Genomic DNA, 18,017 nt, shown 5'->3' on the forward strand with positions numbered 1-18,017 from the left:
CTGGATGGTGAAAGTTCAGATTTTTGGCACCAAGTCACTCAAGAGTTACCTTCCTCCTGGGTAGATCCCACCTTCTCCAGGCCACCAAAAGCCCATTGTTGGGACTACAGGTTTCAGGAGTTCAGGAGAATAAGCCTGAGAGTTTCCTGGTGGATTCAGCCAGCAATCACAGATCCTTCTGTCAAATAGTTTGGCAACAGCTAAAGCTGTTCTGTTAATTTTTAATGTAATCCAAGTTTATTTTTCATGCTTTCGAAAAACTTTCTTATAAACCCTTTGTCAGTTAGCTCTTGCTACATAACAAATCGTCCTAAAACTGAGTGGCTTAAAACAACAGCCATTTTATATAGTCATGAATCTGTAATCTGCCTCGGCAGTTCTTCAGCTGGTCTCACCAGGGATGACTCCCATGACTGCCTTCATCATCTGGAGACCTGCACGGGACTGGCTGATTCCAGCTGTCCTTGCTTGTATGGTCAGTGCCTCATCTGAGGTGGCCAGGCACCAGGCGTTGGATGCTTCCCCGTCCCTGTGGCCCATCTGACCATCATGACTTCTTGTGTGGCAGTTTCTAAGAAAAGACAAAGGTAGAAGCTGCCAGGCTTAGTAAGGCCTCAGCCTAGAAATGGTACAGTCTCCCTTCTGCAACACTGTACGTGTCAAAGCCAACCCCAAGGCCAGCCCAATTCAGTGGGAAGGTGAGTGGATGCCACCTCTTGCTGGGAAGAATGTAGGCACATACAGTGATGGGAGAGTTTCAGTGGCCATCCCTGCGCCCAATCCACAGCTCCCTGGATTTCATTTTCACTGTCTCTGCACACAGATTTTAACTCATGTATGATTCATCCCATGTTACCTCATTTAACCCTCCCAACAAACCCTTAAAGGGAACATGGCCTCCCTTTCATGATAAGAAAACTGAGGCTCAGAGATGCCAAATGTTTTGTCTGCTATTACAGTGGTGCTGGGAGTCAGATGCGACTGGTGCAAGAAAGGTCTAGGGAGAGTCGCCTTACATTCTGCCTGAGGATCAGTGCTTTTCCCCTGGGAGGCCCAGCCCAGAGTCCAGTAACTACCAAACCATTTCTCAGTGAACTCCCATGAGGCACTAGGAGGACATTATGTAAATTAGACTAAAATGGACAACTCTGTAGATTATTATTTTCATCATTTTAAAAACCTAGGGGTTGGGACGCCTGAGTGGCTCAGTTGGTTAGGCCACTGCCTTCAGGTCATGATTCCAGGGTCCTGGGATCGAGTCCCACATCGGGCTCCTTGCTTGGCAGGGAGCCTGCTTCTTTCTCCACCTCTGCCTGTTTGTGCATGTGCTTGCTCTCTCTCTGACAAATAAATAAATAAAACCTTTTAAAAAATAAAAATAAATAAAAATCTAAGGGTTTCTATAACAGGGTTTATAAGCTCATAAGAGGTATTCATTTAAGGATGCAGTAGTTTTTATTCGAATTTTATCTAGCCACAGATCAAGTCATTGATGCCATTTCTCCAAATATAGTTTGATAATCATTCACTTTCTGTCTTTTCACTTATTTTTCTTTGGATGAGATAAAAGTTTGCTGCTTCTGGAGAGAGAATAAACATTTTTTCTTAGAGAAAAGGAGTATTTTGGAAAATATGCCTCCCCCATTTTTACTGGATGTTTAAAGAAAAAATAATCCAAGGTCCACTTTATGTTTGTCGCCCAGTGGGTAAAAAAGTCACAGGCCGACAGCAGAGGGATTGGTCTCTGTGGAAATTCAGTCTGAATCAGGAGAGCTGATTCTGTGATGCTGTAGGACATCTCAGTTCCAAGCAGGTAGCTGCTGGTGGATAAGGAGAAAATCCGTCTGCCCTTTGAGGTCTGCTTCTAACAAACATTTGAGGCTTGGTTGCCTTTTCATCAGCTCCTCAGTAGCCACTTACCTCAGTGTCCAAAAGAGAAAATTCTGACATATTAATTTTAATGTGGGCATTTGATCCAGTGCTTGAGATAAATATAACCCTGTGGAGTACGGAGAAGGTTTAATGGGAAATGGTTGGCATTCTTTCTTGGTAAAGGCATGGAGAAAGGAGAGAGAGACAGGAGAGAGGGAGAGGGGGAGGCGGGGGGGAGAGAGAGAGAGAGAGAGAGGCGCAAAAAGCAGCAAGACAAAGGCAGAGATAAGCGAGGCTTCGCAGCAGCCTTGCCTGGAGAACTTGACACTTGCCAGACCCCAGCCAGCATGGTTGTCCTGAATCCAGTGACTTTGGGAATTTATCTTCAGCTTTCCTTCCGCTGTATCATGTCTCAGCCCGCTTTCATCAACAGCGTCCTCCCCATTTCAGCAGGTAAATGATGACCACGACTTTCCTCTCTTCCGTCTGTCAGGGGCAGGGGGAGGAAGGAAGGGCGTTTGGCAATGTGTCCTGATATCTTCCCCATTCTGCTCTCGGAGGAGGGAGGCTGGAGGGACACAGCCGCCCCTGCAACTTCCTGTCACCCCAGCGGTCTCCACAGCTCCCTCTATCCTTGTTCCCAACAGCCCCCACCCAGCTGCTCAAAGCCAGAGACCCTTTTAAAAATGACTTCTGCCTCTCCCATTTCTCCCTATTTGCTGCGTGATTTCATTTTGACTGGGAATTGGAGTGAGCTTAAAAGAGGCACAGAGGAGTACAAGTGAAAGAAAGGAGTCTCAGACGTTTCTATGAATACATCCCTGACCCCTTCCAAAGGGGGCTTGACAGAAGGGGCGCGTTGTGGAGCAAAAACCCCTCTTCCGAGCTCGGGCAGTGTGTACCTCCAGGACCAGCCCACCAGAGGAAGCGGGAGTCCAGTGATTTTTCTGTGGGCCAGGGGTCCTTGGGAGGGATCTAGCAAGAATCACTGACTCTCCAGCCCTTCCTGCTTTCCTGTTGTGCTTTCTTCCCACCCAGAGCCTTCTATCCAAATAAGGCAGCTGGAGGTCCTGGGAGATGGGAGCTTTCTAGGGAGAGGTGGAGGAGGGTTCCAGAGTGACAGCTTGGCCTGGAGTAGTCTGTATCTGTCTGGTATAGTAGGGTGGGGTGATTTGGGGCAGGGGGCTTTTTATGCCAGCCTGCCAAACTTCTCAGAGGGTGTTGGGCACCAGGTTGCCCTTGTCCCGTCTGACCCAGAGCAGGGGAAGTATTGTGTTCCTGGCAGGGCCTATTTAAACCTTTCTGAGGAAACTCAAATATTTCTGGAGAGCTTGAGGGAGGCAAGCTTGCTGCCTGTCCCTGCATAGCCCCCTCCATTCACCTCCGCCACCCCTGGCTTCCCCCGGCCCCCAGCAAAAGCAGTTTCAGTCATGCCCTCTAACTTGAGTCTCATACATACTTTCATGGAGGCAGAAATTTCACTCTCATGGCCTTTGCTGAAAACGCAGGTTTTCAGAGAGGTTATCTCTGAATCCAGTCCCCAGTTTCTCTCTGTTCCTCAGTACAGTTCAGTAACAGGTTATGCTCCCAGGGCCACCAGCATCTGTGGGCCCTGAGTGAGTGACTCAGAGAAGAGCACGGGGCTGATTATGAGGGTGTGAGGAGCTAAAGGAGAGGGCTGCGGCGGGGTGGTGGTGGCGGGATCTGGGGAGTGAGGAGTAGGCAGAAAAGGTGAATGGTTGTGTCACCATGGGTGTGTGACAGTATGCCCTCACAAATTTCACTTGAGAGAACCACACTTCCTCTGGAAGCTTGTGGGTCATTTTTCTTCTACTTGATGGGGAAGCTGGTAGTTAATTTGGTCTAATTCAGTGGACTTTTAACCTCATTTGGGCTACAGAGTCCTTTGAGAATGTGCTAAAGGCTCAGTACTCCATGTTCTGGTTCTAGCTCTGCCTCTGGTGGGCCCTGGCTTCTGGGAGACAGTGTTGGACTGTAGCGCTGTGCGGGCAGGGACTGTCCTGTACATCATCCCTGTTTTCCCTGGGTCTGAATGGTGCCTGGCACACGGTAGGTGCTCTGGAAATGTTTGATGAATGAATGAGTGAATGAAGGAATAGTAACTTTTCTCATCTGTAGACTGAGGCTTGCCTTCATTTTGTATCACGTAATTTAGATAGAGCCAAATGGCTACTAAGTTCTGAAAGCTAGAGAGAAAAGAACCTCTAATTTTTTTCTGAACTCCTTGCCCTAGAGAGACCCCCGGTGCAGCTTAGACATTTCTTAAGTAGGACTTTATAGATTGTAGCAGTCAGGATAACAGCAGGAAAAAGAGGTACTTCAGATGAAAAGACTTAAATGAAGGGACCCCTTGCAGAGTGTGAGTGGGGTTAAGGGCACTGACAAGGAAAGTCGAGAAATTAGCAACCTTAGTGAGTCTTTACCACCCTTGTGCTTGAAAAGGTAAGAGGGAGAAATGGGGAAACTGATACCAAGAAGATGTGGAACCTTAGAGGAGGGGCCACCTGAGGTAGAGCTATGACCACAGAGGGACACAAAGAAGGGAGAAAGGAGAGAAGAAATACCCCAAACTCTCTCCGTCAGTCCATCTACCTCTCGGCATTGCCTTTCATTGGCCAAACCCAGCCCAGAGCTGGAGGGCAGGGGAGCCTCTGGATGCAGTCTGTGGGGTCAGCTTCTGGGGTGCAGAGTGAGGGGGAGCGGTGGGAATGTGGAATTGCTGGCCCACACAGCCACCGGCACCTCCTGAGGAACTTCTAAATCCAGACCTTCTGCTTGAGGATGTGGTCTTTAGACATTTGGTAAAACAATGGGGATAGACTTAGGGGGAATCACTAAGGTAGCAGCTCAACGGAGCAAAAAAATACCTGCTTTCACCTGTAGAGTTTCTTGGCTTTGTTCCCACACTTAGGTGCCACGGCTTCTTTATAGCATGGTTCAGAAATAAACTTAGGACCCCAAATGGCAGCTGTTCTGTGACACAGGACAACTTGAATCCTTCAAAAATATTTTCCAATAATGTGACGTGAAATGTTCTGTATTCAGAAGCTTGTAAATCCTTACTCTGCTGAAGAAGGCAAGCCCAGTGCTCAAAGAAACCAGGGCGGCCCGCCGTACCCTTGTGCGTGTCTACTGTGTGCCAGGAACTGTTCTAAGGGCTACAGAGGACACAGAGACAAGTCGGATCCTGCCTCTGCTCTGGGGAATCAGTGGGCATCCGCTGCTAAAACACAGGCAGCCTGTGCTAACAGGCTCAGGAAGGCCATGATGGCGGAAGAGCTCTTACACGCTTGAAGGGCAGTACTTTCCTTCATAGCTGAGCCCGTCCTTCACTCTCTTCAGGAAGGACTGGATTCTCACAACTCCAGACACAGCACCAGCTGTCTAGATCAGAGGTTCATTACCTGGCAACCTCCACTGCCGGGTCCCACAGGAGAACCACAGAAGGGAGCAAAAAGCCTCAAAGAGGCCAAAAGTGATCATAGAATTCCTAGGACTAAAGCACATGCATTTGATACACAGGAAACTAGCTCAGGCCCCTACTCCAAATCTACTAACTGTTGCTTTAGACAGCATTCTAGCAGACTTGCACAGCAGGTTTCTAGAAGGTTGGCAAATTGGGTTTGGGGCATTAGACTAGGGAGGGTGAGTTCCTGCTTATAATGGACACCAGGACAACAACAAAAAAAGACAGCTGACAAAGCTGATTATAAGAGAAATGACCAATGAGCAGGGACTAGTTCTGAGATCAAAAAGAATAGTAGACTGGAATTATTTTGGAATTATTTCTAGAGCCCATGTTCTGTAGGTAACAGCACTGATTTACAGCACAGTAATTGTTTTTCACTCTGTGAGTATGAATGACCCAGTGAAGACTGAGTTGTGTGCACTTAATTTTGCTTAAGAAGGCAGATAAGGGTCAGATATATTTTAGAATGATTCCAATTGAATATGGGCCTAATGTTTAAAATGTCTGGAGCTGTAGTTTGGTACACTGTTTTAACTATTGCTGAGTAATGAACCATCCTAACACTCAGTGGCTTAATCAACAATCATTTATCATTGAAGTTCATGTGTTTGTGGGCCAACTAAGGTCAGCTGATCTAGCCTGGGTTTGGCAGGCCCTGGCTGGGCTCACTATGGGTCTGTGGATTGACTCAGCTCCAAGATCCATTCACAGTTGTAGCTCAGTAGTTGTACAATTTCTAGAATGTGGTGGCACAGACCCAAGGACAATATTTATAGAAGGGCAGACCTTCCACACACTTCGATTTATGTAATTCTCACAGCACTTCTGGGATGGGTGTGGCATGACTTCCACTTTTCAGCTGAGGACGTGAAGGCTCAGAGAGGTTAAGTGACTTACTCAAGATCACAGAGCTAACATAAGATGAGGAGAGCTGGAGACTGGAAGCCCACCCTCGGACTTTAAGCCCAGGGCTTTTACTAAGGTAAACCAATATCCATGGACAAATAGTGATACTAGCTTTTCATGTCCTACAGACGATCTTCCTATCCTTCAGAAACTCTCCTCTAGATTCTTTATTCTCTATTCCCTACAACCTTCTCCTCAGCATTTCAACACCCAAAGCTCTTAGCAAATGGTTGAAGATTACCCTATACTAAAGTGTGTAGGACCAGCCAGGGTACAACTTTATCCCTCTTTTGAAGGTATTTGCATTTTAATGGGGGACTTAAACTAAAGGATGTTCTAATAAAAGCTTCAACCAAGGTATTTTCAGGGAGACCTCCTGGAACCAGGGGAATACCACTACACGGACATTCTCTGCGGACACTCTGAGCCAACCTACTCTAGGCCCACCACAGAGACACGTGGCTTTCCTTTTCTAATACAGGGTTTCCCAGCTAGGCAGGAGCTCCCAGGATGATGTTTGAGTCTACAGACCCAAACAGACCAGATGCTGAGAAGACCCAAATGTAGTCTGATAGAGTGAGATCATGTGGAGAGATGTGAATACTGTCTGGACACCAGAATCTTCTGTTGGCTGCTGGGATATGACCCAGAGCAGGGGTTTTGTAGCTGAAAAGACCTGATGTCCAGTTCTGCACTCCCCTGCCTGGAAGCCAGCCAGGTCACCACTTGGGAACCATTCATGTTCTGGACAGTAGATTATGGCCATTTATTTGTGTCTGATGCTGATCAGCCACTGTTTAATGTTCCATAATGCACTTCCAGCCATCTCCTCTGATTTAGCTTTTCCTATTTCCTCTGCATAATTCAATCAGAGAGGGCTCTTAAATTAGAGGACTCTCCGTGGATGCCAGTGTCCTGCTTTCGCCTCCTCCCAAGCGTCTGAATAAAGCCATGGGTTCAGCTGCAGCTCACATAGAGAGCTGGGTGTGAGATGGGAGGCCATCCTTTCTGGTATTCTGGGCCGGGCCTCTACATCACCACCTGCCACACTCATGCCTGCTTTCCCCAGATTCACAATACACAAAAACAACGTAGCTCCGGAATGACTAGAAAGCCCCTCCAGCTTCAGTGAGTCACCAGATAAGCTGGCGTCCCATCTTCTTGAAATGTAGTGCACATTTTAAGCACCGACTCGTGTTACTCTTTCATTGGTTTAAATTAGCCCCCAACCTCTCGTTTTGCAAACCAATTTCACAGCTGCATTTGTATTGGCTCTTCACAGTAGTCCTTACTGGGCGGGGCCCTGGGTTTGAATGCTGATAGAGCTGGTCATGAGCTAGTGATTGCCGGGAGGTCACTTCACTGCAGTGAGCTTCAATTTCCTCATCTGTCAATGGGTGTCAAAGTCTGTCTCACAGAATGGCTAGAAGTATTCATTCAACAAACACTAAGTGCTCACTGTGTAACAGGATCTGGGATGCAGCAGTGAGCAAACAAGCCTATTGTCCCCCATGGAGCTCTGTGATCACCCTGAAAAGAACTTGGCCAGGCTGGCCCGCTGGGTCCCAGAGGGGGATGTAAGACACCCATGGCACAGTTGGAGCTCAGAGACAACCCAAGGGCCAAAGCCAAGTTCCGTGTTCAGCCATGTTCACACTTCATGTCTTAGATGTTGTCGTGCTTTGAAAAAGAGGAATTTTTTCATTGCCTTGTTTGCTAACATTTAAAATGGAGTGATTTAACATAAAAAAAAAAAAGTTTCAGATGTCTCTTAATAAAAAACAACAACAACAACAACAACAACAACCCCTTGAGAAATCCAATGACCTGGCAGTCCTGAACCACCAACCATATTCTGATATGACAGGGATTGTTTGGAATGCAGCGCTGGCTGGCTGCTCAGCCCCAGATCCTCAGATCCCCGCTGCACCCCCTTGTCTTACGCCTGGTTGGCTTTCCTTATTACATTTACCTGTCTAACCCCCTCAGGGCATATGACTTTTTGGCCTTTGGGACCAGAACCCCTTCTGGCTTGGACTCTGCCTCCTCCTTCTTTAGAAGTCTCAGGTTATTTTTCCAGAATTCCCAAGCTCTGCGGAGTTCAATTTGAAAGTCGATGTTCCAGATCAGGGGTTCTCAAACTATAGCGCTGGTCCTCAGCCCTGGCTAGACCTAAGAATCATTTGGGATGTTTGATAGAAACCCAGTGACCAGGCTGAACAAGCCAATTAAATCACTCTCTGGGACACGTGCTCAGGCATTGATACTGTTTAAAGCTCTCCAGGTGGTCCAATGGCTAGCCATCGTTAACCACTGAACTGTAGCCAGTAGGCATCACCTGGAGGGCTCAGTAAAACCCAGGCCGCTGGACCCACCTCTGGAATTTCGGAGTCAGTAGCTCTGGGTCAGGCCCAAGAGTTTGCATTTCTAATAAGATCCCAGGCACTGCTGATGCTATAGGCCTAGGGACAACACTTTGAGAATCACTGCCCAAGTTTGTCTTGGATCTACTATATTAGTTTTCTGTGGCCAATGGAATGAATCACCCCAAAGATAGTGCCTTAAACATTTATTCTCTTACATTTATTCTGGAGGTCAGAATTTGAAATAATTTCACCTGGCAGAACTCAAGGTGCTGGCAAGGCTGTGCTTCCTCCGTAGGCTCTCTGGTAAAATGTCTTATCTTTTCTAGTTTTAAGCTACGGTCGTTGTAATCTTTGGTTCCTGGCCCCTTTCTCCATCTTCCCAAACCAGTAAAATGGTATCTTAACTTCAGTGGTCATATTGCCTTCTTCTATGTCAAATCTTCTTCTGCCTCTCTCTCTCTGTTTTTTAAAGATTTTATTTATTCATTTAGAGAGTAAGAGACAGAGAGAGAGTGTGTGTGTGTGAGCAGAGGGAAGGCCAGAGGGAGGGGAGAAAGACAGAATCTTAAGCAGGCTCCATGCCAAGCGCAGAGCCGGATGCAGGGCTTGATCTCACAACCCTGAGATCACGACCCTGAGATCATGACCTGAGCCATAAATTAAGAGTAGGATGCTTACCCAACTGAGCCACCCAGACACCCCCTTGTGCCTCTCTCTTAAAGGACCACTTGTGATCACATTTAAGACCCACTGAGTTGATCACCCCATCGTAAACTTCTTAATTTAATCACATCTGCAGAGTTCCTTTTGCCATAGAAAGTAACATGTATAAGTTCTAGGGATCAGTCTGGACCTCTCTGGGGGCTTATTCAGTCTCCCATAGTTACCTATCGCCAGATAAAGTGTCCTATGAGTATTCATTAAGTGACATCAGAATCAAAGACGCAGGCATCTACAATGTCTTTATTTGGATCCCTCCCGAAAGCAGACCCTGAAACAAGGATTTGGGTATCTAGGCAGTGATCCCAGTAGGGCATGGGGAGGTGAGACAGGGAAGGGAAGGTAGTCAGCATGAAGGGAGATCAGGAGCAGATTGGTGCTCTGGGTCTCTGGGGTTCAGTTCTCCTGAGACAGGGAGACAGAGAACTGGGATATTTACCCACCAACTCCTAGGGACATGCTTGCCCCAAGCAACTTGCATGGCTGGTAAAGCCTTCTGGCATAGTCACAGGTATATGTGATACAAGCCAGAAGCCCATAAGGCCTGATGGATGCTAGGGGATCTGGCAGGGAAGCAACTGTGTCCACCATTGCTCCCTTAAGAGAGCTGTACTAATACGGCTCTCTTGCACTGAGCACCTTCCCTTTGGTAGGCTCTTTACATATATGACTTCTAATCTTCACAGCAATTTCACAAACCAGTAGTACCCCCATTTTACTAAAGCAGCAGCTAACATTCAGGGAGGTGTGGTCACTTGGCTGAGGTCACACCGTGTCAAGGTCAAAATTCCAAATCAGAACTTACTGATCCCCAAACCACTGTAGAGTTAGAATATTCTGGTGGTTAGCAGTAGGGCCTGTGGTGTCATGCTGCCAGGGTTCAAACCTTGTGTTTTCTTTAGCTTTGTGGTGTTGAGCAAGCAAATGGCCCTTTCTGTGCCTCAGTTTCCTCATAGATAAAATGGGGTGAAAGCAGGGTTTAACTCAGAGAGGAGCTGTGGAGATGAAGTGGGTTAATGACAAATGTAAGGTGCTTAAAATAGTGCCTCATATGTAAGGTGTCATTATTTCCAGAACCTCACAGTATCTGTGCACATGCCTACAGGTCATGATTTCCCCTAAGATACATTTGCGTTAAAGGCAAAAGTTTAAACACAACTCACACAGTAACTTATTGCTTAAACTCTCCAGTGAGTTAAGGCAAAAAGAGGGGCAAGGGTATTTTCTGTTTTGCATTTGTGAACCAGTCCCTAAAGCAGGAACACGCTGACCAGAGAAGAAGGCTCTTCTCGTGGTGACCGGCTTCCCCAGATGGCTTTAAAAATACACCTGGCCCTAGTCCATCTCCCAGCCCAGGAGCATTTAGCTCCATTCAAGCCCACACTTATGTTTCCACAGCAACCAACATAAGCACAAGCACGAGGCGTGTGTTGGGAGCTGGCAACAGCTGAAGGAGAGGCCTCAGGGCTGCTGAGGGCTTTGCACTCTAAACCAGCTGGGGGCTGAAAAAGGAGAGGAAAGCAAAGCAGGACACATGAATGTGAGTTGGACAGTCTCCTTCTCTCCCAGGCCTCCCTGCTCCTTTCCCCAACCATCCCACTCTGCTGATCACCTGGCCTTTTTTGGTATCTTTCTGAGAAGTCTGGAGAAAACCCCAGGAGCTTTCCTGTTACAACTACTAGTTCACTCTGGGGACACATGCTCCAGGAGGGACCTTCCAGAGGTCTCAGGCCTAGCATGAGGTTTCTCAGGGACCCAGGAGGGTGGGGGATGCGGTGAGGATGGCCATCCGACCTATAGAGACCTGCCCATCCGCCTGGGGCTTTCTTACTTTACTGTGACTGGGGGTTTGTTCAAATGTTTCAACTTGTCCCCAGTAGGAAGTTTCTGTGGGGTGGATCACTGTTGACAGTTAAAACTGGGCTGCCTTTTTGTACCCAAACAGAACTGGTTTAGTTTCTGAGGTCACCCATACTGGGGTGGACCTCACGGACTAGCTCCCAAAAGGCTTCCCAATTCCCTGTAGTCATTCAGAAACCAAATTCTGACCCATTGAGATTAGTGTTCGGGATTTGGGGGGCTCCGAGCAAGAATAATGGCCCTTTCCCCCTCCGGGTACATCAGCAAGGTCATGGTAAGGAAAGTGAACAGAGGAAAAGAGGAGTATCCTCTGTGTCCAGGGAGCACGAGGACCCAGAGAGAGCGGTGTCCTTTTGGGCGGCCCTCTCTTTCACGCTCCATGTCTGCCCACAGAAAGTGAGGAGCGGAAGGCTGAGGTGACTGTCTGGACAGTTTGGGTCCTGGGATATTCCCCAGAGTATGTGAGGATAAGTGGGGTTTTTAAATTTTCTTCAGAAAAACTACCAGATTCAGCTGCTCTGGCCTACACTTTCTCGGCTGGGAAGCCCTGAAGGAGCGCACCATTTGGTGACTGCTTCTAAGATTCTCTTGTTTGGGTCTAACCAGAAGGTGGTACAGGCACATTTAGTCGGTGGCTTCGGTAACTTGCCTGTTTACTGGTGTTCTTAGAGAGAACTTGCAGCGCAGGGCTGAGGCCCGGAGGTAGAATTCAAGAAGCAGGTTATTTCTCTGGACCTGCCACTAATTCCTAGGACACATGTGTAGGGTTGGACAAGCTGTCTGCTGTCTGTGAGACTCCACTTCCTCCTCTATAAAAAGAAGAGGTAGACCAGATTTCAATGCTGGAGACGTTCTCTGACTTTGTGGCTACTGAGCTGCTTGCTAATTTATGGAATTACCTACACAGTGAAGGGATTTTGGCACGGTTACTCTGGGGAGCCGTGGCCCCTGAGAATCCATGGTGTGGACATTAAGGGTATGTGGTTCGCTCTCAGACAGCTGTGGCCTTGAGTGACATCTTCGTGACCCATTAGCTGAATGGTGTTGGTTTGATATCTCAACTCCTCTGTTTCCACCTCTGTAAAATGGGGATAATGAGAGTACCTGCCTTATTAGCTGGCAGTGAGGACTAAATGAGCTAATAAGTATAGAGCTTTGCACCTGGAACATGGCTAAGCTCAGTTACTGGTTGCCACCATTATTCCAAATGGTGGTAAGAGGGTTGGAATCCAGGCTGCTTGCCTCCTCCTGGGAGGCCTTATTTCTATTATAATCCCATCTGCTTTTATTGAGGCTAGAGAGAATTGCTTATGGAGCTGAAGAGTCTGTTTCAGAATTCTCAGTTCCCATCTAAAGCCAGAGGATGAGGAGGGGACATCTCAGTGCATAGCATGGCTTTGGAATTGGAAGTCTGGGCTCAGAAGCCCTGCTCCAGGAGACCTTGAATGTCAGACCCAGTTTTTCTCACCTGTAAACAGGGACGCACTGGAAGGTAAGTTGAGGGGCTGTTGGAGAATCAAAGGAGAAAGCATGGGAGGGCCAGGCTCTAAGCTGGTGAAGTATGTACTCAGGCACTGTCCATGCCTCAAGGGGTGACACTAGACCTTCTAGACATGGGGGACACAGGCTCACACTTGAGGACAGTATCTCAGCATACTGACTTATTAGGGGAGAGGCCTACTGATGGGCAGAGTCCGCAACAGGCGGAGAGATGGAGGTGAGCTTCCTGGGAACCCCTGCAGGTCACCGCAATCCTGAGAGTGTCCACCCTCTGGAAATTGTGCAATCCTGTGCGGAACCTAGCTGGTAAGACAAGCCACTTCCTGTATCCAATTCATCCCTGTCAGAAGGGGCCCTCCGTCTTTGTGGCATCTGCCTTATGTGGAGTGACAGTCTTGCCCCTTTCAGAATGGACGGGGGATGCCAAGTGAGAAGAAAGTTAGTAAGGATGAAATTTTCAAATAGAAGGCCAGCAAATGGTGGCTGATTTGACAAGATGCTCTATTTTCTTCCTTCCTTCCTTCCTTCCTTCCTTCCTTTTTTAAAAAAGATTTTATTTACTTATTTGACACAGAGAGAGAGAGAGAGAGAGAGAAAGCATGCGCACGAGCTGGGGCAGAGGGAGAGGGAGAAGCAGACTCCCTGCTGAGCAGAGAGCCCAAAAAGGGACTCCATCCCAGGACACTGGGATTATGACCTAAGCCTAAGGTAGATGCTTAACTGACTGACTCACCCAGGTGTCCCAAGATGTTCAATTTTCTGACCAAATACCCACCCACCACCACTTTGCTTTTGTTCAGTTTTATTTTTCCAAATGGGGCAATAAAATCTACTTGAATTTATTCAGATTCTCTGTATTAATAATAGTAGTATGTTTAAATCTGCCTCCATCTCTAAATTAATTATGACAATTACTTGAGATATGCAATTTTTTATATACTTCCCATAAACAGAAGGGCCAATATTTACTGCACCTCCTACTATGTACCGGACTGTTATAGTGAAGAAGAAGATTCATAAGACTAACTCTAGGAGCCCAGAGTCTGTCTATGATGTTAAAATAACACAAATAAAATGAGTAAGGAGTGGTGTCTCAGACTACACAAACAGTTGGAATTTGTGTGAGAGCAGAGCAAGGAGATGACTGAGCTGGATTCAAATTGTGACTCTGTCACTTACCTGGACACTTCTGTGAGCCTCAGTTTACTTTTCTGTCAAAAGGAGAAAATATTAATAATACTTAAGGTAATTGTGGGTTAGTGCTTAGCATATAGTTGGTGTTCTGTACACGTTACTGAATATGTTGATCATTGATTTTTCAGGCTATGTAAAGGTTGTTTACAGAATGTTCTCCCTTTCTGCTTCAGGTAAAATGTCTCCCAAATGAAGGAATATTATGCAGCCATAGAAAGGAATGTAGATACATTTTATGTAGTTATAGAGAATAATCTCTTAGAAATACTGTGAAGAAACCAGGAAGGAGTAGCATATGTATAATTGTATAATTAAGTAACCCCTTGAGGAAGAAGGGGAATATATTATACCTACCTATCTGTCTGTCTATGCATAAAATATTCCTGAAAGAATACACAGGAAACTAAACAATAATAAACAATAGAAATCAGGGATGCCCGGGTGGCTCCGTTGGTTAAGTGTCTGCCTTCGGCTCTGGTCATGATCCCAGGGTCGAGTCCTACATCAGGGATCGAGTCCTACATCAGACTCCGTGTGCAGCAGGGAACCTGCTTCTCCCTCTGCCTGTGGCTTCCCCTGCCTGTACTATCTGTCTCTCTCTCTCTCTCTCTCTCTGACAAATAAATAAATAAATAATCTTAAAAAAAATAATTGAAACTGGTACAGAAGCAGGAAAGTTTTCATGTATGTTCACTTTACTTTCATTTCGGAATTTTTGAATCACACGAATGTATTACCTATTCTAAACAATTAAACAAAATTCCACTTATGCACACAAAACAGAACCACTTATCTGGAGCACATAGGATGGGATTTTTCTGTCTTGAAATGTCTTTTAGACCTAAAGTGGCAATAGAAATTGAGATGTCAGAATGGTAGTCACACAGTTACAGTGCTGCGGAAAGCCTAAGGCTCATCTTCCCAGCTTGTTTGAGAATCCCTATTGCTCAGTTGAGTCCAAAGTGGTCGCCTGAGATTCCCCCACTTTCTGGAATCCAGGGGTTTGAGTGATCAGCGAGACCAATAAGTAGAAATTCTTGTACTGAGGGGAGCCGGGGGCTCTGAGCGACCCTCTTCCCTCCTCCTCACTTGCTGGGGAAGCTCAGACAACAAATACCGAAGGCGGTGGGGGCAGGGATTGGGGGTGTTGTCTAGGAAAGGGCTAAGTAAGTCAGGTGGTTTTGAATCACAAGTGTCAACAGAGCTAGGATGTCACCATGGAAGAATGAAGGTGTGGGAACATAGTGGCTAGAAACACAGGGTCTTTCCACTTGGACCCTGTTGTCAGTGGATGTTGGAAATAACCCACTCGTTAGGCCAATGGAGCTGGGGAGTTTTGTCTCTGACCTATGGCTAGATCTCCTGAATAACTCTACAAACTTGGCCTTCCTTGTCAAGCTGTAGCAGAAGATTTAATAGTGCTTGCTGCTTCATGCTGGACACTATAATCAAATTCAGAGCAGAGGCGCAGCCAGTCTTGGGGAGGTTTCTTGATGTTCCCTTGGCTCCTAATAACATTGTCTCCTCCTTCCATTCTGTTTACCACATGCCATTTTGTCAAATTAGAACTTGAACTCAAAAAAGCAGATGCCTTCTTTCAGATAAGGTCGAAAAATTCCCTTGTGGAAGGAAAGGGGGCTGGGTTTTCTCTTGAATCTTTGCACAATCCAAGGAGTCACCTTTGCTATATGACTTACTATAAAATAATGCCAAATATGAGAAGATTTTCTTGCATCCATCTAACTAGGGCAGACCTTCCTCCTTGAGGTGTCATCTTCTGGTTCTTCATTTCCTACTTAAAATTTTTTTTTTTTTAAAGATTTTATTTATTTATTTGACAGAGAGAAATCACAAGTAGATGGAGAGGCAGGCAGAGAGAGAGAGAGGGAAGCAGGCTCCTTGCTGAGCAGAGAGCCCGATGCGGGCCTCGATCCCAGGACCCTGAGATCATGACCTGAGCCGAAGGCAGCGGCTTAACCCACTGAGCCACCCAGGCGCCCTCCTACTTAAAATTTTTTATTTTATTCTTTTTTATTATGAAAAATTTCAAACATTGAAATGAGTGGGAAAAATTATCCAGGAAATGCCAAAATGCCCACATTTGGGGCTGAATTATGTACCCCCCCAGATTCATATGTTGAAGCCCTAACCCCCAGGACCTCAGAATGTGACTGTATTTGGAGTTTGGGCCTTTAAATGGGGTGACTAAGGTTAAATGAGGCCATAAGGGTGGGCCCTAATCTGATCTGACTGGTGTCCTTAAGAGGAGATTTGGATACCTAGAGACACCGGGGATGCTCAGACAGAAGAAAGGCCATGTGAGGACATAGTTAGAAGGAGGTGGCCATCTGCCAGCCAAGGAGAGAGGCTTCCAAAGGAACCAAACTTCCCAACACCTTAATCTTGGACTTCTAGCTTCCAGAACTATGAAAAAAAATTTCTGTTGGCTAAGTCACCCTGGTACTTTGTTATGGCAGCCTTAGCAAACAAATACACCCACCAAATAGATGCTGCCATGATTATCATTTTGCTGTATTTACTCTCATATATCCCTTTGTCTTTCCTTCTTCTTTCCTTCCTCCTTCTCCTCCTCTTCTGTTTCTTCTCCTCTTCCTCCTTCTTCTCCTTCTTCTGGATGGATTTCAAAATGAGTTGCAGATTCATTGCTCACTTTGAAGAGTAAACTATTCAACAGAAAAGGCTGATGTTTGACTGAAGCCCACTAGCACACACCATTGATGCTTCTGCGGCCATGATGGGGGGGGCAACTAGGATTGTCTATTCATGTGAGTCTATAAACCAGGAAACTCGGGCCCAAATGGGAAGGTTTGATTAGAAAGGCATGGAACAGGGTGTTGGTAAACTTCTCCAAGCCCAGCAGGCTGAGACAACACCTGCCATTTTTTTCTGAGCTTCCCTGATCATTCTGTCTGGCTGGAAGCTGGGGAGAGAGGTCACCACTTTGTGCTGGTAACAGAATCTCCAGAAGTCTCCAGTGTCAGACATCTGGATTCAGGCCTGGCCTCCTACCTACTGGCTGTGTATGACCATAGGTGCATCCTTAAATGAGGATGATAATACTATTTTGTATGGTTAATATGGGAATCAAAGAAGGATAGTGAATGCTCACAGAACAGTTCCCATTGTTGGTGTAATGTTATCTGCTATAATGAACAAGCACCAGCATTGTGGTGACTTCATCTAATCAAAATTTATTTTATGCTCACCTGCCAGTCCAGTGTGCCTGGTTGGGGGCAGCTCACCTCCATGTTGGCATTCAGGGATGCCAGTGCCTTCCATGTGTGCCTCCACCGTCCTCTAAGGTTTGAGTCCTCTGCACTCAGGCAGAACCATTTGTAAGCACGGTCACAGTCTTGTGCCCCCAGCTCTTTACACTCCAGGGGGCTGGGAAGTACAGCCACCTCTCAGGGACAGCTCTGGCCTCTGGAAGAAGGAGCCCGCATCTGGGGGAGTGCGAGCCTTCTCTGCACAGCCCCAACTCTGAGGAGGTCCTAGATGTAAAGTCAGTGGTGGGGAGTTAGAAGCCGAGTGAGCCTGCTAGCCAGGGTAGGGCCAGGTTGGAGGGAAACTTCCCTGCTCTACCAAGGCAGCAGTGAGAGAAGCAGGTGGGGCAGGAAGCATCTGCATGGAGAGCCATCCCTCAAGGACAGGGGAAGTTGGCCAACAAGAGGGCACCTTCTCACAGGGCTGTGTGAACTCTGACTCCAGTTCTGTATGCTCTGTGTGGCCTGGGTCAAGTGACAGTCCAATGAGGATAGTGCTGCTTCAAAGATTAAAAGCAGTGGTGCATGGAAGTGCAAGGTTGTCCTTGTTTCATGATGAGGATTTTGCTAAACCAGGGTCTACAAGTATGTAGCACAGGTGCCATGCCTTCCTCTGATCTCAGGGAGGCCAACACTATTAAGTCATAACCCTCTTTCCTCAGAGTCCTTCTTAACACAGTGTTACAGGAAATCTCTATTGATCAGTTCCCATTAGCAGATAGGTTGAAAACTCTTTGGCCTCCAGAGGCTAGACCTTGGGCTTATTCATTTTTATATCCATTATCTATATTCATTTCTATATCCATAGCAATACATCCATTGCTA

At 46.7% G+C, this 18,017-nt stretch overlaps 1 protein-coding gene across 1 annotated transcript in view; it reads left to right on the forward strand.

Moving 5' to 3' along the window:
* The first annotated feature begins 2,002 nt into the window (after positions 1 to 2,002).
* Positions 2,003 to 18,017, forward strand: part of COLQ (collagen like tail subunit of asymmetric acetylcholinesterase) — a 56,347-nt gene continuing 40,332 nt past the window's right edge. Inside the window, exon 1 of the mRNA XM_059162573.1 lies at positions 2,003 to 2,325. Within this exon, the coding sequence (XP_059018556.1) occupies positions 2,058 to 2,325 (268 nt within the window). The 5' untranslated portion in view covers positions 2,003 to 2,057. The remainder of the gene's footprint in view (positions 2,326 to 18,017) is intronic.

This window comes from Mustela lutreola, chromosome 2 (assembly GCF_030435805.1).
Source record: "Mustela lutreola isolate mMusLut2 chromosome 2, mMusLut2.pri, whole genome shotgun sequence".
Classification (NCBI taxonomy): Eukaryota; Metazoa; Chordata; class Mammalia; order Carnivora; family Mustelidae; genus Mustela; species Mustela lutreola.